General features: G+C 48.1%; 1 protein-coding gene across 4 annotated transcripts in view; it reads right to left on the reverse strand.

The window, feature by feature from the left end:
* The window catches only part of VDAC3 (voltage dependent anion channel 3), a 524,928-nt gene that overhangs the window by 12,752 nt on the left and 486,897 nt on the right, over positions 1 to 25,279 (reverse strand). For all 4 annotated transcript variants that reach the window (XM_063931745.1, XM_063931743.1, XM_063931744.1 and 1 more), the window contains exons 4-8: positions 21,720 to 21,872; positions 21,577 to 21,629; positions 15,090 to 15,317; positions 14,818 to 14,968; positions 8,091 to 8,148 (exon numbers count right to left, since the gene is read on the reverse strand). In XM_063931745.1, the coding sequence (XP_063787815.1) occupies positions 8,091 to 8,148; positions 14,818 to 14,968; positions 15,090 to 15,317; positions 21,577 to 21,629; positions 21,720 to 21,872 (643 nt within the window). The remainder of the gene's footprint in view (positions 1 to 8,090; positions 8,149 to 14,817; positions 14,969 to 15,089; positions 15,318 to 21,576; positions 21,630 to 21,719; positions 21,873 to 25,279) is intronic.

Consider the following 25,279-nt stretch of genomic DNA (forward strand, 5'->3'; position numbering starts at 1 on the left):
CTGCTCTGCATCTAACACAGCAGTCACTATCCAAAGTTAATGGTCAGCTAAATCCAGCATAAAAATGTTCCTGGTGCCAGTGATGAAGCTTTGTAACAATCACAAATAACCTACTCCCTGTGCTGATCTGAGGCTAGGTGCACACAGGTGTTAAATCCAAACGAGTGTTACTCGCACTAAGCAAAATAAGCTCTCCATACCCTGTGGTAGGATCTTCCAGCTTCCTGGCCTGGAACACAGTCTTGACCACAATATCTGAAAAAACCCTCACCTTTAGGATATCTGTTTCAATAGCTTTCCAGTCAAAGCCAGAGTCGGTAGACCGTGGTAATGAAAGCGTCCTTAAGTGAGAGGGTCTGGGCGAAGAGGTAGACCCAAACTGGAGACCACCAACATTTGGAGAAGGTGGCGCTAACAGAATTGCCAGAACCTGCTCCTCCTCCAGTGCAAGAGAGAAACCATCCCAAACTAAGAGCGTTGATAAGGTAAGTGCCTTGATCACAGATACACAAACTGCACTTAGCCACCTTGTAATTCTGCCTGGAAGCCATCTGGTCGATTTCCAGATGACCCAAGCCGGAAAACTGTTGGATAAAGGGACACTGCCTTGAGTGGACATCAGGGCGGCCTAGATAATCCACCTCCCAATTGTCCACCCCAGGGATGTAGACTGCCGAAATGGTCAGAAGAGGTCTTTTTTTTTTTTTTTTTTTTACACTGAGCCTGTCAGTGTGGGAAGTCTGATGGAGCCTGCAGTACTGGAGTCTATCACTCTCCGCCGGAGCTGAAACTCCTGCACGGCCTCTGCCAAGATAGGTACTTGCGGGGGGTGGGAGGTGCACGGAACGACAGATGCTGAGGTGACCCCAGGACCGGCAATAACCAGGGATTCCACTAGACCAGCAGATGTTACACCTGGGAGCACTATTGGACTCTGCGAGTCAACGTCTCTTCCTGCCAGCAGACAAAATCTCAAGGCTGCAGGACCGAGTTTGCAAGTTGCTCCAGCCTTGCCGAGTATCTTTACACTAAACCATGCAAGTCCTCGGAATGATGGTCTCGACCTTCGACATGGTGGAGTATGTTCAGTTTAATTTTCACCCTCTGCAACATCTGATCCTGGCCAAGTGGAATGGACGCCACATCTGATCAGATCACAAATGATAACTCTCACTTCGGAAGTTCGCCTTTCACTTGGTGGCTCCAAACGAAACCACCTAGAAAAAGGGCAACCCTTTTGGATCCCAGACTGGGTACTCCTCACCACGGATGCCAGCCTCCGCAGTTTGGGGGCAGTGATGAATCAGCACTCGTTTCTGGGGTGTAGGACACAGACGGAGTCTTGCTTGCTAATCAATGTCCTGAAACTACGAGCCGTATACAAAGCCTTAACTCTGGCACACTGTGTCCTTCAAGGCAAACCTGTCCAGATTCAGAATGAGAATCCGCTTTAATGGCCAGGTATACTTGCGTATACTAGAAATTTGTCTTTGGTTTGCTATACAACAGCCAAGTAGGTAAGTGGGATGGGGGGCAAGTACAGTCATACAGATAGTTCTACCAAAGGGACACAATTCAGTTACATGTACGTCTAGTCCGTCAATGTACAGGAGTTCAGCAGGTGGACCACTTGGGGGAAGAAACTTTTGAGGCTTCTGGTGGACCTGGCGGTCCAGATTCAACAAGGATTTAGTCCGACAATGTCACAGCAGTGGCTTATCTCAATCACCATGGCAGCACTCACAGTCTGATGGCAATGCAGGAAGTGGCCCAAATTCTCAAGTGGACCGAACGTCACCTTCCGGCCATCTCAGCAGTCTTCATACCAGGGACCCTCCACTGAGAAGCAGACTTCCTCAGTCTGCCAGGATGTTCACGCAGGGGAATGGTCCCTAGAGCCGGAAGTTTCAACTTCTAGTGGACAGGTGGGGTCTGTCAGACGTCGACCTCATGTTCTCTCGACACAACCACAAGGTTCTGGTGTATGGATCCCGGTCACGGGATCCGCAGGCAGCATTCGTGGACACTCTCTCTGTCAAATGGACCTTCCATCTCACGTACGTCTTGCTTCCAGTATCTCTTCTGACAAGGGTTCTCCGGAAATTCAAACAGGTAGGTGGCAACCTCATCGTAGTGGCCCAGACGTCATTGGTTCTCCGACCTACAGGGTCTCTCAGTGGGAGTTCCCCTTCAACTTCCACTATGACAGGACCTCTTGTCTCACGGATCGTGTCTACACCCTGACCGGCGTGGCTCTTGAATCTTCCATGATGAGGGTAAAAGGTTTTTCTTACTCAGTTGTGCAAACCATGCTTAAGGCACCAAAACCGTCCCTCAGCCAGTATATACTGTAGGGTGTGGCATGCTTACTTTCAGTGTTGCACTTCCAAGCGCTATAATTCTACTGACTTCATTATATCCAAAATACTTGGCTTACTACAACATGGATTTAGCCTCTGCGTTCGCCTGGCTTCCCTCAAAGTGCATATTTCTGCTTTGCCGGTATGATTTCAACGCAGGATTGCTCCACTGCCAGATGTTCGCATCTTCCTACAAGGAGTTATCCGGTGCCAGCCTCCCTACGTACCTCCTGTGGCTCCATGGGATTTGTCTGTGGTTCAAGACGCTCTTCAGTAGCCTCCGTTTGAACCTCTGGAGTCGGTTGATCTAAAATGGTTGACTGCGAAGGCTTTATTCCTTCTGGCCATTGCACCTGCCAGACGGGTGTCTAGGGGGTTATTCAGACCTGATCGTTGCTGTGTTTTCACACAGTAGGCGAGCAGGTACTAACTGTGCTTTGGACAGCAACACAGGGCATCGCCGGTCAGCGACAGGATGTTTTGAAAAATCCAATCGCACGGGCGTTCGCAAGGTGATTGACAGGAGGAAGCAGTTTCTGGGAGCTAACTGACCGTTTATTGGGAGTGTCCAGAAAAACGCAGGCATTCCCAAGCGTTTGCAGGGAGGGTATCTGACATCAGCTCCGGCCACGGTCAGCCTGTTCTCATCACACTGTAGGAGTAAGTCCTGGGCTGTGCAGACTGCACAAAGTGGATTTTAGCAGCTCAGTGTACACATAGGGTCGCACACTTGCACAGCGAATTTACTCTCCCCTGGAGGTGGCGACTATCTGAACGCAGGACAGCAAAGTTTGCAGCCCAGCGATCAGGTCTGAATTACCCCCTAATTTGGGTGCACTTTCCCTCCGTTCCTGATTTTTCTTCCGGACAGAGCTGTCATTTGTATTCGACCAGGTTACTTACATAAGGTGATCTCCAGGTTCCACTTGAACAAAGAAATTGTGTTTTCAGCCCTCGTATCCTCGGACCTCTCCGCAGGGGAAAAGTTCTCTGGATGGGGTTCGTGCTCTCCGTATATATGTACTGTAGATCAACCCAGTTCACGTCGAAAATCAGATTGCCTCTTCATCATCTATGGTTTGGCCAGCCAATAAACATACTCTAGCCAGATGGATTAGAATGGCTATCGCATAAGCATACCCTCAAGCTGATCTTCCAGTACCATGGTCTTCTATCCACACCTTTCTTAGGTTCTATGCCTTTCAAACACTCGCCTCCCAGGATACTTCATTTGGACGCCGGATTCTACATCCACTCCGGAGCGTCCCCCCTGAAGTACTGCTTTAGGACATCCCAGATGTTCCCTTGTGGAGCCCTATGGAACCTGAAGAATAAAAGGAGAATTATGGTAAACTTACCTTTGTTAACTCTTTCTTCGAGGTACATAGGGCGCCTACCCTGATGCACCTGGCCTATATTGGTTTGCGGCTTTGGTCACTGGTTCCCTTCTCCTGTATTCGAGAGTGTATTCTTATGTGTACCATATCTTTCTTCTCTCTTGATCCTCTTCCTGCTTTGGGCTTGTTACCAAAACTGACCTGCCCGAGCATGGAGGCGGGGCTATAGAGAAGGACTGAGGAATTCTGGGATCTCTGAAAAGCTTAATTCTTTGGTGCCCAGGATCTGATTCCACCACCTATAACCCCTGATGTTCACCCGTGGACCCTATGGACCACAAAAGGATGAGAGTTAACAGTCTACCATAACTCTCCTTTTTCATGCCCCCTGGTGATTTATGTATGATACAGCCATCGCGTTCTCCGATTGGATCTTAACTGGGAGACCCCGAAGAAAATGACAAGTCTGCACCAGAGCCTGGTAAACCACACGAAGCTCCAGAATACTGAATGGCAGATGTGCCTCCTGTGCTGACCAGCGACCTTGAAAGGTCATGTGAAGGTTAACTGCATGCCATCCTAAGAAACTGGCGTCCATTGTAAGAACTGTCCAGGTAGATATATGAAACAGACGTCCCTTTATCTAAGTGCGGGCTGACCAACCACCATAGAAGGGAATGTCGCGTCTTAGGGTACATACGGATGAACTGTGAGCAGATCTGGAGGGGAGACCCGTTCCACTTGGATAACAGTTCCCGCTGAAAGTCCAGGTGTGGAAATGGGCAAACTCATCCACGTGGAAAGTCGACATCCGTTTGCAGAGGACCTTCATGCACAGATGGATGAAAACTGTCTCCCATTTGAGAAACAATTGAACGTTTGTGACGGAACCCGAGATCTTATCCGCATGCAGGAAGACTCATTGCGACTAAGTGTCCACAAAAGCACCCAAATGGAGCATCTGTTGGGTAGGAACCAGAGACGACTTTCTGGTATTTAGGAAACAGTGAGCTTGTAAAACGTATTCGGACAAATGGAGAGGAGCCTCCAGATCGGACAGCATGCTGGCCATGAGAAGGACGTCTTCCAGGTAAGGGAAGAACTTTGACTCCCTGCTGACGCAGCACCGTGGCAATGCCACACATCACCTTTGCGAATACACAATGTGCTATCAAGAGTCCAAACGGCAGTCTTGAAACTGAAAATGGTTTTCGAGGACCGCATACTGCACTCATCCCTCTGACTGAGTAGGTCAGGTTGAAAATTTCACATACCCCACGTTGCCCAGTGAAAAATGTTTATAGTGTAAGAAAACATTCCTAGTAGACAGAGACAAATCCTTACTGGCTCCATTGCGGAGACTGGAGATGCTGACTTTTGCCAAGTCTTCTGCTGACATTTAACACCATCTTTTCCAACCATAAGAACTAACAGCACTTTGGTGAAGGTTCTTGGAGACATGAGCAGCCCAAAAAGGTTACACCTGAACTGGAAATGGCACAAGGAATGTAAGAAACTTATTCTGTTGAGCTACAATATTAATGTGAAGATATGCATCTGATAGATCTACTGAAAGAGATCTCCTTCCTCTACCACCTGATGAATGGACTGTACTGAGCCAGCAAAAAAAAGTCTCACATAAACAACTGATTAGGCTGCTTCAGATCGAAAAACAGTTTGGAAGCACACTACGAAGAAGAACACATAGCAGCAGCCAGTGCTATTATGTGCCAAAGGAACATTAATCATTTTTCTATAAACTGTTTAGTATTTACTCCAGTTCCACTAGAGAAAACAGAACTAAAGGATGTCACTAAGATATAGGGGTATATGCAATTCCGGGCGAATTGCGGCAATTTTTCACCCGTTTTTAAATTCGACACAATTCGACTGTCGAATTCCGGCCGGCGGGTGCCGGATTTCGACATATTCAATAAAAAACGGATTCGACAGTCCCGCTTTCGAAAAACGGACCAATTGACGGATTTTGAATCGATTTTTCAGATGGTACAAAAAAAAAAAACTGTAAAAAAACAGAAAAAAAATTGCGTGGGGTCCCCCCTCCTAAGCATAACTAGCCAGTGTCGGCATGTGTGAAATAAAGTTGTATTTTCACGGTGTGCGTGTCCTGTTTTTATTTGGGTATTTTTCTTTGCAGAAGAACTACAGGTACCAGCAGGCCCGTTTCCCCCCCCGCATGCTGGTACTTGTGGTTCTCCAAGTACCAGCTTGCGGGGGGAGGCTTGCTGGGACTTGTAGTTCTTCTGCAAAAATAACAATATTCGTTTTTTACAAATGGCTATCAGCCCCCCATCCGCAGCCCTTGGATGGGGGGGGGGGGGGGGGAGAGACAGCCTCGGGCTTCACCCCTGGCCCTTGGGTGGCTGGGGGGGGGGAGACCCCTTGATTGAAGGGGTCCCCACTCCTTCAGGGTACCCCGGCCAGGGGTGACTAGTTGGGTATTTAATGCCACGGCCGCAGGGAGCGGTATAAAAGTGTCTCCCGGCTGTGGCATTATCTGTCCAGCTAGCGGAGCCCGGTGCTGGTACAAAAAATACGGGGGACCCCTACTCTTTTTGTCCCCCGTATTTTTTGCACCAGGACCAGGCGCAGAGCCCGGTGCTGGTTGTTAAAATACGGGGGATCCCCTGTCATTTTTCCCCCCGTATTTTGGCAACCAGGACCGGCTCAAAGAGCCCGAGTCTGGTTATGCTTAGGAGGGGGGACCCCACGCAATTTTTTTTCGGGTTTTTAACCCATTCCATAAAAAAACATATATATATATATATTTAAAAAAAAATATATAAATAATGCTTGTGCCTCCTAAATAGACAAACCAAGTACCTAATCCCTTCTAATATAAATAGATATGCTATTAGCAATAAAAAAAAAAACACAAAAAAACCCCATGTTTTTAAAAAAATTTATTACATTCCGCCAGCAAAGTGAGGCGGATTGAAAATGAGGAATTTACTGTCAAAAAGCACTGTTGTCGAATTTACATTCTTCAATTGAATATACTTTTGTCGAAAAGCCGCATTTGTACCATTGCAGAAATGTTGAATTTGTCAAATGTCGAATTTCAAAAAGTCGAATTTGAAAAGTCCGTTTTTTTGACGAAAAGTACTGCATTGCATTGTCGAAAAGAAAATTGGGGCGAAAAAGTCCCGTTTTTCGTCATTTTCGGGAATTCGACCGCAATTGCATATACCCCATAACCTCTAGGTATAGAGTGGAATTCTATTTTGTACTACTGGTTGATAATGTTGCATATCTATTCACCATAGCGGAGAGCATCCATGCACCTGCATACTTTGAAATCCTGCCACCAAGAGAACTCCTAAGAAGCTGGTCATGGTGAGGCTGTTTAATACTATAGTACAAACAAACTGCTGAAAATTCCCCTTCCTTGACCGAAAGCTTTATGCTTCTCTGAAGTGGTGGTGAGAGAAAGAAGAAGGAAAACTTCTAGTTCTCATGTGGTTAATCCATCGGTCTTATGTAGTTTAAAAGGAAAGTGGAACATCACTTTTGATAATTTAGCCACTAATACAATTTGATACTATCACTGACCGGGTATGGGTCATTAGGTCGACAGTCATTAGTTTGACCCCTATTGGTCGACAGTGACTAGGTCGACACCTGAAATAGGTCGAAACAGTCATTAGGTCGACATAAGTATTTTTACTTTTTTAGTGTCGTTTTCTTCATAAAGTGACGGGGGAACCACAATTAGTGCACTGTGTCCCCTTGCATGGTTCAGGCAAGGTGCCTTGTTGCGCTCGGCACAGGTTCCCAATCGTAGTCCACGTGGATCGTAAAGTATGAAAAAGTTCAAAAAATTAAAAAGAAAAAAAAAAGTGGAAAAACGCATGTCAACCTTTTTCCATGACGACCTAATGACTGTCAACCTAAGTGTGGTCGACCTAATGACCGTATCCCCACTGACCAAATGTTAGCCTGCAATCTTATACCTGCCTGTAGGTGGTTCTGTTTATTTATCACCCAACGAACAAGTATAAAAGGCCCTACACACTGGGCGATATTACTGAAAGATATGAACGATCTCATTCATTAATGAACGAGATACCGTTCATATCTTTCAGTGTGGAGGCTCCAGCGATGAACAATGCGCTGCCCCGCGCTCGTTCATCATTGGTGCCCCGTCACTTGTGCATGCAGTCCTATATGGACGATCTCGTCCATATTTGCCTGCACTGCTATGGTGACGGGGGACTGCCCCACCGCCGCCGGGTCGCCCGTGTCCGCCAGCTCTGCGGCGGATCGCATAGTGTGTAGGGCCCTTAAAGGACACAATTAGCCACAACAAGTAACTTTCATCATATGCTATAAGAAACCGTAGCACTTATTGTTGTATAAATCAACCACATACCAGGCCGCAGACACTGTGTGTAGCCCACTCCAATCAAACTGGCATTGTTGACTTTGGCCTAGGAATAAAAACAACAACTTAACCAAATTACATTTTATATAGGTGGCGCAAAGGCAACAACAAAAAATGTATGTAAATAAAGAGGGCAGGGTGATACTGAATGAAATGTATACAATCAAAATGGGCACGTACTTTGACAAAATTGTGGAGGTAAAAAACAAAAACAGTGGTCAATGCATATTTAAGATGCATTAAAGGAGATTTAGCCATTTTTTTAATTGGAAATCTCCTTTAAGAACATGCACAAGCAGAGAAGAGTAATCCATGGTTACTCTAACTTACAGACATAAAAGCCTTCAAACATGTTCAAGGAGGTCTCCAACCCGAGTTTACTTTATGGTGAACTCTGCTTTCACTCCTCATATAAAACTATGGAGATTCCATGTTCTGATCCCCCATGCAGTTCAGTAGATAATCAACTCATGGTGCCTCAGTGATTATCCATTCTTCAGCCGAAGCAGCTATGTAGATACTAGTATATAGCAGGCTTTCCCAGCCTCGGTCCTCAAGGCACACTAACAGTCCAGGTTTTAGGGATATCAATGGATGAGCACAGGTTAATTAGTACCTCAGATATTGTGATTAACCATCTGTGCTGAAGCCTGGATATCTCTAAAACCTGCACTGTTAGTGTGCCTTGAGGACCGAGCGTTAGGAATACCTGGTATATAGGTTAGTTGGGACTGAAGGATAGCACACTGCTGAGGCAGTTGCAGTGCGGGATCGCTCCTGAATTGCAGGGATTCAGGAAAGAGAACCACACACAGTACTGGTAGGAATAACCCTTGGTGCATTCCTTTAATGACTGAAACCCTTTCTTGTCCTCACTCCATTAAAAAAAAAAATGAAACAAGGAGCTAAACTGTGCATGAGCTGGTAAAAGGGCTATTAAACTTGCAGTCTCCATAATACAGAGTTACAAAAATAGACATCATGGGTACAAGACAGAAAATAAGAATTTACTTACCGATAATTCTATTTCTCGGAGTCCGTAGTGGATGCTGGGGTTCCTGAAAGGACCATGGGGAATAGCGGCTCCGCAGGAGACAGGGCACAAAAAAGTAAAGCTTTACTAGGTCAGGTGGTGTGCACTGGCTCCTCCCCCTATGACCCTCCTCCAGACTCCAGTTAGGTACTGTGCCCGGACGAGCATACACAATAAGGGAGGCATTTTGAATCCCGGGTAAGACTCATACCAGCCACACCAATCACACCGTACAACTTGTGATCTAAACCCAGTTAACAGTATGATAACAGAAAGGGCCTCTTAAAGATGGCTCCTTAACAATAACCCGAATTAGTTAACAATAACTATGTACAAGTATTGCAGATAATCCGCACTTGGGATGGGCGCCCAGCATCCACTACGGACTCCGAGAAATAGAATTATCGGTAAGTAAATTCTTATTTTCTCTATCGTCCTAAGTGGATGCTGGGGTTCCTGAAAGGACCATGGGGATTATACCAAAGCTCCCAAACGGGCGGGAGAGTGCGGATGACTCTGCAGCACCGAATGAGAGAACTCCAGGTCCTCCTTTGCCAGGGTATCAAATTTGTAAAATTTTACAAACGTGTTCTCCCCCGACCACGTAGCTGCTCGGCAGAGTTGTAATGCCGAGACCCCTCGGGCAGCCGCCCAAGATGAGCCCACCTTCCTTGTGGAGTGGGCTTTTACAGTTTTAGGCTGTGGCAGGCCTGCCACAGAATGTGCAAGTTGAATTGTGTTACAAATCCAACGAGCAATCGACTGCTTAGAAGCAGGTGCGCCCAACTTGTTGGGTGCATACAATATAAACAGCGAGTCAGATTTTCTGACTCCAGCCGTCCTTGAAATGTATATTTTTAAGGCTCTGACAACGTCCAACAACTTGGAGTCCTCCAAGTCGCTAGTGGCCGCAGGCACCACAATAGGTTGGTTCAGATGAAATGCTGATACCACTTTAGGGAGAAAATGCGGACGAGTCCGCAGTTCTGCCCTATCCGAATGGAAGATTAGATAAGGACTTTTATAAGATAAAGCCGCCAATTCAGATACTCTCCTGGCAGAGGCCAGGGCTAGTAACATAGTCACTTTCAATGTGAGATATTTCAAATCCACCTTTTTCAATGGTTCAAACCAATGGGATTTGAGGAAATCTAAAACTACATTTAGATCCCACGGTGCCACCGGAGGCACCACAGGAGGCTGTATATGCAGTACTCCCTTGACAAAAGTCTGGACCTCAGGGACAGAGGCCAATTCTTTTTGGAAGAATATTGACAGGGCCGAAATTTGAACCTTAATGGATCCCAATTTGAGACCCATAGATAATCCTGATTGCAGGAAATGTAGGAAACGACCCAGTTGGAATTCCTCCGTCGGAACACTCCGATCCTCGCACCACGCTACATATTTTCGCCAAATGCGGTGATAATGTTTCACGGTGACTTCCTTCCGTGCCTTAATCAAGGTAGGAATGACTTCTTCTGGAATGCCTTTCCCTTTTAGGATCTGGCGTTCAACCGCCATGCCGTCAAACGCAGCCGCGGTAAGTCTTGAAAAAGACAGGGACCCTGCTGTAGCAGGTCCCTTCTCAGAGGTAGAGGCCACGGTTCGTCCGTGAGCATCTCTTGAAGTTCCGGATACCAAGTCCTTCTCGGCCAATCCGGAACCACTAGTATTGTTCTTACTCTTCTTTGCCGTATGATCTTCAATACCTTTGGTATGAGCGGCAGAGGAGGAAACACATACACTGACTGGTACACCCAAAGAGTTACCAGTGCGTCCACAGCTATTGCCTGTGGATCTCTTAACCTGGCGCAATATTTGTCCAGTTTCTTGTTGAGGCGAGACGCCATCATGTCTACAATTGGTCTTTCCCAACGGTCTATTAACATGTTGAAGACTTCTGGATGTAGACCCCACTCTCCCGGATGAAGATCGTGTCTGCTGAGGAAGTCTGCTTCCCAGTTGTCCACGCCCGGGATGAACACTGCTGACAGTGCTATCACGTGATTCTCCGCCCAGCGAAGAATCTTGGCAGCTTCTGCCATTGCACTCCTGCTTCTTGTGCCGCCCTGCCTGTTTACATGGGCGACCGCCGTGATGTTGTCCGACTGAATCAACACCGGCTTTCCTTTCAGGAGAAGTTCCGCCTGGCTTAGAGCATTGTAGATTGCTCTTAGTTCCAGAATGTTTATGTGAAGAGACTTTTCCAGACTCGTCCATACTCCCTGGAAGTTTCTTCCTTGTGTGACTGCTCCCCAGCCTCTCAGGCTGGCGTCCGTGGTCACCAGGATCCAATCCTGAATGCCGAATCTGCGGCCTTCTAATAGGTGAGCCTTCTGCAACCACTACAGAAGTGACACCCTTGTCTTTGGTGACAGGGTTATTCGCAGGTGCATCTGCAGATGCGACCCTGACCATTTGTCCAACAGATCCCTTTGGAATATTCTTGCATGGAATCTGCCGAATGGAATTGCTTCGTAAGAAGCCACCATTTTTCCCAGGACTCTTGTGCATTGATGTACTGACACCTTTCCTGGTTTTAGGAGGTTCCTGACCAGATCGGATAACTCCTTGGCTTTTTCCTCTGGAAGGAAAACCTTTTTCTGAACCGTGTCCAGAATCATTCCTAGGAACAGCAGACGAGTTGTCGGGATTAAATGGGATTTTGGAATATTCAGAATCCACCCGTGTTGTCTTAGCACCTCTTGAGATAGTGCTAAAGCTGTCTCCAGCTGTTCTCTGGACCTTGCCCTTATTAGGAGATCGTCCAAGTATGGGATAACTAATACGCCTTTTCTTCGAAGAAGAATCATCATCTCGGCCATTACCTTGGTAAAGACCCGAGGCGCCGTGGACAATCCGAACGGCAGCGTCTGAAACTGATAGTGACAGTTTTGAACAATGAACCTGAGGTACCCCTGGTGTGCGGGGTAAATCGGAACGTGTAGATACGCATCCTTGATGTCCAAGGATACCATAAAGTCCCCTTCTTCCAGGTTCGCTATCACTGCTCTGAGTGACTCCATCTTGAACTTGAACTTTTTTATGTAGAGGTTCAAGGACTTCAGATTTAGAATAGGCCTTACCGAGCCATCCGGCTTCGGTACCACAAATAGAGTGGAATAATACCCCTTTCCTTGTTGTAATAGGGGTACTTTGACTATCACCTGCTGAGCGTACAGCTTGTGAATGGCTTCCAACACCCTCTCCCTTTCGGAAGAGACGGTTGGTAAAGCAGACTTCAGGAAACGATGAGGAGGATCCGTCTCTAATTCCAACCTGTACCCCTGAGATATTATCTGCAGGATCCAGGGGTCTACCTGCGAGTGAGCCCACTGCGCGCTGTAATTTTTGAGACGGCCGCCCACTGTCCCCGAGTCCGCTTGAGAGGCCCCAGCGTCATGCTGAGGTTTTTGCAGGAGCCGGGGAGGGCTTCTGTTCCTGGGAAGGAGCTGCCTGTTGGTGTCTCTTCCCTCTTCCTCTGCCTCGTGGCAGGTACGACAAACCCTTTGCTCTCTTATTTTTGTAGGAGCGAAAAGGCTGCGGTTGAAAGGTCGGTGCCTTTCTCTGTTGGGGAGTGACTTGAGGTAAAAAAGTGGATTTCCCGGCAGTAGCCGTGGCCACCAAGTCTGATAGACCAACTCCAAATAACTCCTCCCCTTTATACGGCAAAACCTCCATGTGACGTTTTGAATCCGCATCGCCTGTCCACTGTCGTGTCCATAAGGCTCTTCTGGCTGAAATGGACATAGCACTCACCCGAGATGCCAGTGTGCAAATATCCCTCTGTGCATCACGCATATAGATAAATGCATCCTTTATTTGTTCTAACGACAGTAAAACATTGTCCCTATCTAGGGTATCAATATTTTCAATCAGGGATTCTGACCAAACTACTCCAGCACTGCACATCCAGGCAGTTGCTATAGCTGGTCGTAGTATAACACCTGCATGTGTGTATATATTCTTTTGAATAACTTCCATCTTTCTATCTGATGGATCCTTAAGTGCGGCCGTCTCAGGAGAGGGTAACGCCACTTGTTTAGATAAGCGTGTGAGCGCCTTGTCCACCTTAGGGGGTGTTTCCCAGCGCGCCCTAACCTCTGGCGGGAAAGGGTATAATGCCAATAACTTTTTTGAAATTATCAACTTTTTATCAGGAGCAACCCACGCTTCATCACACACGTCATTTAATTCTTCTGATTCAGGAAAAACTGTTTGTAGTTTTTTCACACCATACATAATACCCTGTTTTACGGTATCTGTAGTATCAGCTAAATGTAACGTCTCCTTCATTGCCAAAATCATATAACGTGTGGCCCTACTGGAAAATACGTTTGAATTTCTACCGTCGTCACTGGAATCAGTGCCTGTGTCTGGGTCTGTGTCGACCGACTGAGGCAAAGGGCGTTTTACAGCCCCTGACGGTGTTTGAGGCGCCTGGACAGGCATTAATTGATTGTCCGGCCGCCTCATGTCCTCAACTGACTGTTTAAGGGAAGATAAACCATCACGTAATTCCACAAATAAAGGCATCCATTCTGGTGTCGACCCCCTGGGGGGTGACATCTGCATATTTGGCAATTGCTCCGCCTCCACACCAATATCGTCCTCATACATGTCGACACCCCGTACCGACACACACCGCAAACTCACAGGGAATGCTCTAATGAAGACAGGACCCACTAGCCCTTTTGGGGAGACAGAGGGAGAGTCTGCCAGCACACACCACAAAGCGCTATATATACAAGGGATATCCTTATATTAAGTGCTCCCTTATAGCTGCTTTAATATATAATATATATATATATAGCCATTAATGTGCCCCCCCTCTCTGTTTTACCCTGTTTCTGTAGTGCAGTGCAGGGGAGAGACCTGGGAGCCGTCCTGACCAGCGGAGCTGTGACAGAAAATGGCGCCGTGTGCTGAGGAGATAGGCCCCGCCCCTTTTTCGGCGGGTTCTTCTCCCGCTATTTTTCCAGTCAGGCAGGGGTTAAATATCTCCATATAGCCCCTATGGGCTATATGTGAGGTATTTTTAGCCTTGTATAAGGTTTATATTTGCCTCTCAGAGCGCCCCCCCCCAGCGCTCTGCACCCTCAGTGACTGCCCAGTGAAGTGTGCTGAGAGGAAAATGGCGCACAGCTGCAGTGCTGTGCGCTACCTTATGAAGACTGAGGAGTCTTCAGCCGCCGGTTTCCGGACCTCTTCACGCTTCAGCATCTGCAAGGGGGTCGGCGGCGCGGCTCCGGGACCGGACTCCACGGCTGGGCCTGTGTTCGATCCCTCTGGAGCTAATGGTGTCCAGTAGCCAAGCAGCAAATCCACTCTGCATGCAGGTGAGTTTACTACTTTCCCCCTAAGTCCCACGTTGCAGTGATCCTGTTGCCAGCAGGACTCACTGTAAAGAAAAAAACCTAAACTAAACTTTCTCTAAGCAGCTCTTTAGGAGAGCCACCTAGATTGCACCCTTCTCGTTCGGGCACAAAATCTAACTGGAGTCTGGAGGAGGGTCATAGGGGGAGGAGCCAGTGCACACCACCTGACCTAGTAAAGCTTTACTTTTTTGTGCCCTGTCTCCTGCGGAGCCGCTATTCCCCATGGTCCTTTCAGGAACCCCAGCATCCACTTAGGACGATAGAGAAATATCTGCAGGCTATAGGCAGTAAGCACACTTACAGAAACGGTGGTATTTGAGTCCAGCTGGTATTTGGCACCAATGCCAAAACGAGTGTTATTACTGCCTGCACTCCATGCCAGGCTCACAGAGGTCTCTATGTCCTTATTGACCTTCTGGTAGATAGACCCTCCAAATTCTGTGCCGTCATTCCTGAGCAAAGATAGAGCATAGGCCTGCTATATTGATAACATTCCTTCAATGATCATTATCAACAGAGATACTCAGAACATCAGTGTTCATTAAAACACTCAGTAACATTATAAACACTCACACATTTGTGTGCAGCTGGAAGTCTCCCGCCGTGTAGCCCAGTGCAAAGTTGTTCTGTGCCAGCCTGGACTTAGCAGTGTCAAACGCCATCTGATAACCGGCCAACCAGCCTTGGTAGCCCAGGACTCCCCACCCATATATCGTTGGACCGGCCAGGTCAAGGTCAATATCACAGCCTAGGTTGGCATAGTCTCTCTTATAGGACGTCTTGAGTTTGGCACTCTTTTTACTGTCAGATACAAAGAAGAATTAACAAATTAACCATTAATCAAAATGACAGGGGGGGAGAAGAACAATTGTGGAAAAATCATAGGGGGGCAGATGTATTAAGCCTGGAGAAGTGATAAAGCAGTGATACGAAGTGATAAATGGAAGGTGATAACGCACCAGCCAATCACTACAGGTTTGAAAAATGACAGTTAGGGGGATATCCAATTATCCCCGGTAATACATCTGGACTTTTTTCCGATGTTTCACGTTTTTTTTTCTTTTTGTTTTTTTTCAGACTATCCAGATGGATCGCCTGTAAAAAAAAAAAAAAAATAACCCTTCTCCCGAAAACACACAGGTTCAGTGAAGCCTGTGTGTTTTCGTGTGAAACAGCCCCGTTTTCGGACGAAAAATAAGAATTTACTTACCGATAATTCTATTTCTCGTAGTCCGTAGTGGATGCTGGGGACTCCGTAAGGACCATGGGGAATAGCGGCTCCGCAGGAGACAGGGCACAAAAGTAAAAGCTTTAGGATCAGGTGGTGTGCACTGGCTCCTCCCCCTATGACCCTCCTCCAAGCCTCAGTTAGGATACTGTGCCCGGACGAGCGTACACAATAAGGAAGGATTTTGAATCCCGGGTAAGACTCATACCAGCCACACCAATCACACCGTACAACTTGTGATCTGAACCCAGTTAACAGCATGATAACAGCGGAGCCTCTGAAAAGATGGCTCACAACAATAATAACCCGTTTTAGTTAACAATAACTATGTACAAGTATTGCAGACAATCCGCACTTGGGATGGGCGCCCAGCATCCACTACGGACTACGAGAAATAGAATTATCGGTAAGTAAATTCTTATTTTCTCTGACGTCCTAAGTGGATGCTGGGGACTCCGTAAGGACCATGGGGATTATACCAAAGCTCCCAAACGGGCGGGAGAGTGCGGATGACTCTGCAGCACCGAATGAGAGAACTCCAGGTCCTCCTCAGCCAGGGTATCAAATTTGTAGAATTTTGCAAACGTGTTTGCCCCTGACCAAGTAGCAGCTCGGCAAAGTTGTAAAGCCGAGACCCCTCGGGCAGCCGCCCAAGATGAGCCCACCTTCCTTGTGGAATGGGCATTTACATATTTTGGCTGTGGCAGGCCTGCCACAGAATGTGCAAGCTGAATTGTATTACACATCCAACGAACAATCGTCTGCTTAGAAGCAAGAGCACCCAGTTTGTTGGGTGCATACAGGATAACAGCAAGTCAGTTTTCCTGACTCCAGCCGTCCTGGAAACATATTTTTCAGGGCCCTGACAACATCTAGCAACTTGGAGTCCTCCAAGTCCCTAGTAGCCGCAGGTACCACAATAAGCTGGTTCAGGTGAAACGCTGACACCACCTTAGGGAGAAACTGGGGACGAGTCCGCAGCTCTGCCCTGTCCGAATGGACAATCAGATATGGGCTTTTGTGAGACAAAGCCGCCAATTCTGACACTCGCCTGGCCGAGGCCAGGGCCAACAGCATGGTCACTTTCCATGTGAGATATTTCAAATCCACAGATTTGAGCGGTTTAAACCAATGTGATTTGAGGAATCCCAGAACTACGTTGAGATCCCACAGTGCCACTGGAGGCACAAAAGGGGGTTGTATATGCAGTACTCCCCTGACAAACTTCTGGACTTCAGGAACTGAAGCCAATTCTTTCTGGAAGAAAATCGACAGGGCCGAAATTTGAACCTTAATGGACCCCAATTTGAGGCCCATAGACACTCCTGTTTTCAGGAAATGCAGGAATCGACCGAGTTGAAATTCCTCCGTGGGGCCTTCCTGGCCTCACACCATGCAACATATTTTCGCCAAATGTGGTGATAATGTTGTTGTGCGGTCACCTCCTTCCTGGCTCTGACCAGGGTAGGGATGACCTCTTCCGGAATGCCTTTTTCCCTTAGGATCCGGCGTTCAACCGCCATGCCGTCAAACGCAGCCGCGGTAAGACTTGGAACAGACATGATCCTTGCTGAAGCAAGTCCCTTCTTAGTATCTCTTGAAGTTCCGGGTACCAAGTCCTTCTTGGCCAATCCGGAGCCACGAGTATAGTTCTTACTCCTCTCCGTCTTATAATTCTCAGTACCTTGGGTATGAGAGGCAGAGGAGGGAACACATACACCGACTGGTACACCCACGGTGTTACCAGAGCGTCCCTGCTATTGCCTGAGGGTCTCTTGACCTGGCGCAATACCTGTCCAGTTTTTTGTTCAGACGGGACGCCATCATATCCACCTTTGGTCTTTCCCAACGGTTCACAATCATGTGGAAGACTTCCAGATGAAGTCCCCACTCTCCCGGGTGGAGGTCGTGCCTGCTGAGGAAGTCTGCTTCCCAGTTGTCCACTCCCGGAATGAACACCGCTGACAGTGTTATCACATGATTTTTCGCCCAGCGAAGAATCCTTGCTGCCATTGCCCTCCTGCTTCTTGTGCCGCCCTGTCTGTTTACGTGGGCGACTGCCGTGATGTTGTCCGACTGGATCAGCACCGGTTGACTTTGAAGCAGAGGTCTTCCTAGGCTCAGAGCATTGTAAATTGCCCTTAGCTCCAGTATATTTATGTGGAGAGAAGTCTCCAGACTTGACCACACTCCTTGGAAATTTCTTCCCTGTGTGACTGCTCCCCAGCCTCTCAGGCTGGCATCCGTGGTCACCAGGACCCAGTCCTGAATGCCGAATCTGCTGCCCTCTAGTAGATGAGCACTCTGCAGCCACCACAGAAGAGACACCCTTGTCCTTGGAGACAGGATTATCCGCTGATGCATCTGAAGATGCGATCCGGACCATTCGTCCAGCAGATCCCACTGAAAAATTCTTGCGTGAAATCTGCCGAATGGAATCGCTTCGTAAGAAGCCACCATTTTTCCCAGGACTCTTGTGCATTGATGCACTGACACTTGGCCTGGTTCTAGGAGGTTCCTAACTAGCTCGGATAACTCCCTGGCTTTCTCCTCCGGGAGAAACACCTTTTTCTGGACTGTGTCCAGAATCATCCCTAGGAACAGCAGACGTGTCGTCGGAATCAGCTGCGATTTTGGAATATTTAGAATCCACCCGTGCTGTCGTAGAACTACTTGAGATAGTGCTACTCCGACCTCCAACTGTTCTCTGGACCTTGCCCTTATCAGGAGATCGTCCAAGTAAGGGATAATTAAGACGCCTTTTCTTTGAAGAAGAATCATCATTTCGGCCATTACCTTGGTAAAGACCCGGGGTGCCGTGGACAATCCAAACGGCAGCGTCTGAAACTGATAGTGACAGTTCTGTACCACGAACCTGAGGTACCCTTGGTGAGAAGGGCAAATTGGGACATGGAGGTAAGCATCCTTGATGTCCAGGGACACCATATAGTCCCCTTCTTCCTGGTTCGCTATCACTGCTCTGAGTGACTCCATCTTGATTTGAACCTTTGTATGTAAGTGTTCAAAGATTTCAGATTTAGAATAGGTCTCACCGAGCCGTCTGGCTTCAGTACCACAAATAGTGTGGAATAATACCCCTTTCCTTGTTGTAGGAGGGGTACTTTGATTATCACCTGCTGGGAATACAGCTTGTGAATTGTTTCCAATACTGCCTCCCTGTCGGAGGGAGACGTTGGTAAAGCAGACTTCAGGAACCTGCGAGGGGGAGACGTCTCGAACTTCCAATCTGTACCCCTGGGATACTACTTGTAGGATCCAGGGGTCCACTTGCGAGTGAGCCCACTGCGCGCTGAAACTCTCGAGACGACCCCCCACCGCTCCTGAGTCCGCTTGTACGGCCCCAGCGTCATGCTGAGGACTTGGCAGAAGCGGTGGAGGGCTTCTGTTCCTGGGAAGGAGCTGCCTGCTGCAGTCTTCTTCCCTTTCCTCTACCCCTGGGCAGATATGACTGGCCTTTTGCCCGCTTGCCCTTATGGGGACGAAAGGACTGAGGCTGAAAAGACGGTGTCTTTTTCTGCTGAGATGTGACTTGGGGTAAAAAAAAGGTGGATTTTCTAGCTGTTGCCGTGGCCACCAGGTCCGATGGACCGACCCCAAATAACTCCTCCTCTTTATACGGCAATACTTCCATGTGCCGTTTGGAATCTGCATCACCTGACCACCGTCGTGTCCATAAACATCTTCTGGCAGACATGGACATCGCACTTACTCTTGATGCCAGAGTGCAAATATCCCTCTGTGCATCTCGCATATATAGAAATGCATCTTTTAAATGCTCTATAGTCAATAAAATACTGTCCCTGTCAAGGGTATCAATCTTTTCAGTCAGGGAATCCGACCAAGCCACCCCAGCGCTGCACATCCAGGCTGAGGCGATCGCTGGTCGCAGTATAACACCAGTATGTGTGTATATACTTTTTAGGATATTTTCCAGCCTCCTATCAGCTGGCTCCTTGAGTGCGGCCGTATCTGGAGACGGTAACGCCACTTGTTTTGATAAGCGTGTGAGCGCCTTATCCACCCTAGGGGGTGTTTCCCAACGCGCCCTAACTTCTGGCGGGAAAGGGTATAACGCCAATAATTTTCTATCGGGGGAAACCCACGCATCATCACACACTTCATTTAATTTATCTGATTCAGGAAAAACTACAGGTAGTTTTTTCACACCCCACATAATACCCTTTTTTGTGGTACTTGTAGTATCAGAAATATGTAACACCTCCTTCATTGCCCTTAACATGTAACGTGCGGCCCTAATGGAAAATACGTTTGTTTCTTCACCGTCGACACTGGAGTCAGTGTCCGTGTCTGTGTCGACCGACTGAGGTAATGGGCGTTTTAAAGCCCCTGACGGTGTTTGAGACGCCTGGACAGGTACTAATTGGTTTGCCGGCCGTCTCATGTCGTCAACCGACCTTGCAGCATGTTGACATTATCACGTAATTCCCTAAATAAGCCATCCATTCCGGTGTCGACTCCCTAGAGAGTGACATCACCATTACAGGCAATTGCTCCGCCTCCTCACCAACATCGTCCTCATACATGTCGACACACACGTACCGACACACAGCACACACACAGGGAATGCTCTGATAGAGGACAGGACCCCACTAGCCCTTTGGGGAGACAGAGGGAGAGTTTGCCAGCACACACCAAAACGCTATAATTATACAGGGACAACCTTATATAAGTGTTTTCCCTTATAGCATCTTAATATATTATAATATCGCCACACAAAATGCCCCCCCTCTCTGTTTTAACCCTGTTTCTGTAGTGCAGTGCAGGGGAGAGCCTGGGAGCCTTCCTAGCAGCGGAGCTGTGTAGGAAAATGGCGCTGTGTGCTGAGGAGAATAGGCCCCGCCCCCCTTTTCGGCGGGCTTCTTCTCCCATTTTTCTGACAACCTGGCAGGGGTTAAATACATCCATATAGCCCCAGAGGCTATATGTGATGTATTTTTAGCCAGCATAGGTACTTTCATTGCTGCCCAGGGCGCCCCCCCCAGCGCCCTGCACCCTCAGTGACCGTTGGTGTGAAGTGTGCTGAGAGCAATGGCGCACAGCTGCCGTGCTGTGCGCTACCTTAAGAAGACTGGGAAGTCTTCAGCCGCCGATTTCTGGACCTCTTCTCTCTTCAGCATCTGCAAGGGGGTCGGCGGCGCGGCTCCGGTGACCCATCCAGGCTGTACCTGTGATCGTCCCTCTGGAGCTAGTGTCCAGTAGCCTAAGAAGCCAATCCATCCTGCACGCAGGTGAGTTCACTTCTTCTCCCCTAAGTCCCTCGTTGCAGTGAGCCTGTTGCCAGCAGGACTCACTGAAAATAAAAAACCTAACAAAACTTTTACTCTAAGCAGCTCTTTAGGAGAGCCACCTAGATTGCACCCTTCTCGGCCGGGCACAAAAACCTAACTGAGGCTTGGAGGAGGGTCATAGGGGGAGGAGCCAGTGCACACCACCTGATCCTAAAGCTTTTACTTTTGTGCCCTGTCTCCTGCGGAGCCGCTATTCCCCATGGTCCTTACGGAGTCCCCAGCATCCACTTAGGACGTCAGAGAAACAGGGTTGTTTCCGGGGATTCTGCTTCACCTGCCGGAGGCAGGTGAAACAAAATCCCGATAAGCCAGCGCGTACCGCGGCTTATCAAGGCTAATTAGCTAGCCCCCGGTGGGACAATTAGCCCCGGTAAATTAATTATATCCCCCTTAGGAGCTGATTGGCTGGTGCATTATTACCTTCCATTTATCACTTCTCTAGGCTTAATACATCTGCCCCAAGGTGTGATATGGTAAGGATCATAGAAGGGGCGTCACTCACCCAGTATTGGGTACAAATGTGGTATCCAGAGACAGCTTCAAACCCTTAGCCAACTGTATAAATAAAAAGCAGGTGAGCATATTAACCCTCAGAGACCACAAGTAATGTCTACCGCGTCCATAAGGTCAGTCACGCCAACTTACCTGGTCTTCTATTGCCACCTCAGTCCCTAAGGTGTTGTCTGTGTTCCACTTCTGTGTGAAAGTTAGTCCTGCCTCCTTCATCTTGTACTTTGTCTCCAGGTTACCGGATGCTTTCCCTGTATCAGTGTTTGATGAGCCGCTGCTTGTGAACTCCTACAGACACAGATACACCATTTCAAGAGATGTTCTTATAAATATCAATTTAGGGCTATTACAGTGCAGTGTAAGACATTTAAGGAAAACTTCTCCTTTCCCTAATTGTAGTACTTATACTTTTCTCTAGGACTGACCATTGCTTAATGTGTTTCAGGTGAGCCAGACTAAGCCCCAGGTTGTTTGTCCTTAGTGGAGCAGACAACTGTGGCAGATAATGGAGGGAATAATAAGATTTTACTCACCGGTAAATCTATTTCTCGTAGTCCGTAGTGGATGCTGGGGACTCCGTAAGGACCATGGGGAATCGACGGGCTCCGCAGGAGACTGGGCACTCTAAGAAAGAATTAGTAGTACTGGTGTGCACTGGCTCCTCCCTCTATGACCCTCCTCCAGACCTCAGTTAGAGAAACTGTGCCCGGAAGAGCTGACATTACAAGGAAAGGATTTTGGAATCCAGGGTAAGACTCATACCAGCCACACCAATCACACCGTATAACTTGTGATAACATATCCAGTTAACAGTATGAACAACAACTGAGCATCAAACAAATGGATGCCAACAAAACATAACCCTTAATTAAGCAATAACTATATACAAGTATTGCAGAAGTAGTCCGCACTTGGGACGGGCGCCCAGCATCCACTACGGACTACGAGAAATAGATTTACCGGTGAGTAAAATCTTATTTTCTCTAACGTCCTAGTGGATGCTGGGGACTCCGTAAGGACCATGGGGATTATACCAAAGCTCCCAAACGGGCGGGAGAGTGCGGATGACTCTGCAGCACCGAATGGGCAAACACAAGGTCCTCCTCAGCCAGGGTATCAAACTTGTAGAATTTTGCAAAAGTGTTTGAACCCGACCAAGTAGCTGCTCGGCAAAGCTGTAATGGCGAGACCCCTCGGGAAGCCGCCCAAGAAGATCCCACCTTCCTTGTGGAGTGGGCTTTTACTGATTTAGGATGCGGCAATCCAGCCGCAGAATGAGCCTGCTGAATCGTGTTACAGATCCAGCGAGCAATAGTTTGCTTTGAAGCAGGAGCACCCAGCTTGTTGGATGCATACAGGATAAACAGCGAGTCAGTTTTCCTGACTCCAGCCGTTCTGGCTACATAAATCTTCAAAGCCCTGACTACATCAAGTAACTTGGAATCCTCCAAGTCACGAGTAGCCGCAGGCACCACAATAGGTTGGTTCAAATGAAAGGATGACACCACCTTCGGCAGAAACTGCGGACGAGTCCTTAATTCTGCCCTGTCCATATGGAAAACCAGATAGGGGCTTTTACATGACAAAGCCGCCAATTCTGACACACGCCTTGCCGAAGCTAAGGCCAATAGCATGACCACTTTCCACGTGAGATATTTTAACTCCACGGTCTTAAGCGGCTCAAACCAGTGAGATTTCAGGAAACTCAACACCACGTTAAGATCCCAAGGTGCCACTGGTGGCACAAAAGGGGGCTGAATATGTAGCACTCCCTTTACAAACGTCTGAACTTCAGGAAGAGAAGCCAGTTCCTTTTGAAAGAAAATGGATAGGGCTGAAATCTGGACCTTAATGGACCCTAATTTTAAGCCCATAGTCACTCCCGCCTGTAGGAAGTGAAGGAAACGGCCCAGCTGGAATTCCTCTGTAGGGGCCTTCCTGGCCTCACACCAAGCAACATATTTTCGCCATATACGGTGATAATGTTTTGCTGTCACGTCCTTCCTAGCCTTTATCAGCGTAGGAATAACCTCATCCGGAATGCCTTTCTCCGCTAGGATCCGGCGTTCAACCGCCATGCCGTCAAATGCAGCCGTGGTAAGTCTTGGAACAGACAGGGCCCCTGTTGCAACAGATCCTGTCTGAGAGGCAGAGGCCATGGGTCCTCTGTGATCATTTCTAGCAGTTCCGGATACCAAGCCCTTCTTGGCCAATCCGGAACAATGAGTATTGTTCTCACTCCTCTTTTTCTTACGATTCTCAGTACCTTGTGTATGAGAGGAAGAGGAGGAAACACATAAACCGACTGGAACACCCACGGTGTCACTAGTGCGTCCACAGCTATCGCCTGAGGGTCTCTTGACCTGGCGCAATACCTTTGTAGCTTTTTGTTGAGGCGGGACGCCATCATGTCCACCTGTGGCAGTTCCCATCGATTTGTAATCTGTGTGAAGACTTCTTGATGAAGTCCCCACTCTCCCGGGTGGAGGTCGTGCCTGCTGAGGAAGTCTGCTTCCCAATTGTCCACTCCCGGAATGAACACTGCTGACAGTGCTTGCACGTGATTCTCCGCCCAGCGAAGAATTCTGGTGGCTTCTGCCATCGCCACCCTGCTTCTTGTACCGCCCTTGCGGTTTACATGAGCCACTGCGGTCATGTTGTCTGACTGAATCAGCACCGGTTGGTTGCGAAGCAGATGCTGCGCTTGACTCAGGGCGTTGTATATGGCCCTTAGAACCAGGATATTGATGTGCAGACAAGTTTCCTGACTTGACCACAGCCCTTGGAGGTTTCTTCCCTGAGTGACTGCCCCCCATCCTCGGAGGCTTGCATCCGTGGTCACCAGGACCCAGTCCTGTATGCCGAACCTGCAGCCCTCGAGAAGGTGAGCACTCTGCAGCCACCACAGAAGAGACACCCTGGCCCTGGGGGATAGGGTGATCAGCCGATGCATCTGAAGATGCGATCCGGACCACTTGTCCAACAGATTTCACTGAAAGATCCTCGCATGGAACCTGCCGAAGGGAATGGCTTCGTATGACGCCACCAGGAAGGGCAGACGCGTCGTAGGAATCAGCTGCGACTTTGGAATATTCAGAATCCAGCCGTGCTGTTGCAACACTTCCTGACAGTGTGCTACGCTGATCAGCAACTGCTCTCTGGACCTCGCCTTTATGAGGAGATCGTCCAAGTATGGGATAATTGTGACTCCTTGCTTTCGTAGGAGCACCATCATTTCCGCCATTACCTTGGTAAATATTCTCGGTGCCGTGGACAGACCAAACGGCAACGTCTGGAATTGGTAATGACAGTCCTGTACCACAAATCTGAGGTACTCCTGATGAGGTGGATAAATGGGGACATGCAGGTAAGCATCCTTTATGTCCAGAGACACCATAAAATCCCCCTCTTCCAGGCTTGCAATGACCGCTCTGAGCGATTCCATCTTGAACTTGAACCTTTTCAGGTAAATGTTCAGGGACTTTAAATTCAATATGGGTCTGACCGAACCGTCCGGTTTTGGTACCACAAACATTGTGGAATAGTAACCCCTTCCCTGTTGAAGGAGGGGAACCTTTACCACCACCTGCTGGAGATATAATTTGTGAATCGCCGCTAAAACTACCTCCCTTTCTATGGGGGAAGCTGGCAGGGCCGATTTGAGGTAACGGTGAGGGGGCATCACTTCGAATTCC

The sequence above is a fragment of the Pseudophryne corroboree genome, chromosome 6 (assembly GCF_028390025.1).
Source record: "Pseudophryne corroboree isolate aPseCor3 chromosome 6, aPseCor3.hap2, whole genome shotgun sequence".
Taxonomy (NCBI): Eukaryota; Metazoa; Chordata; class Amphibia; order Anura; family Myobatrachidae; genus Pseudophryne; species Pseudophryne corroboree.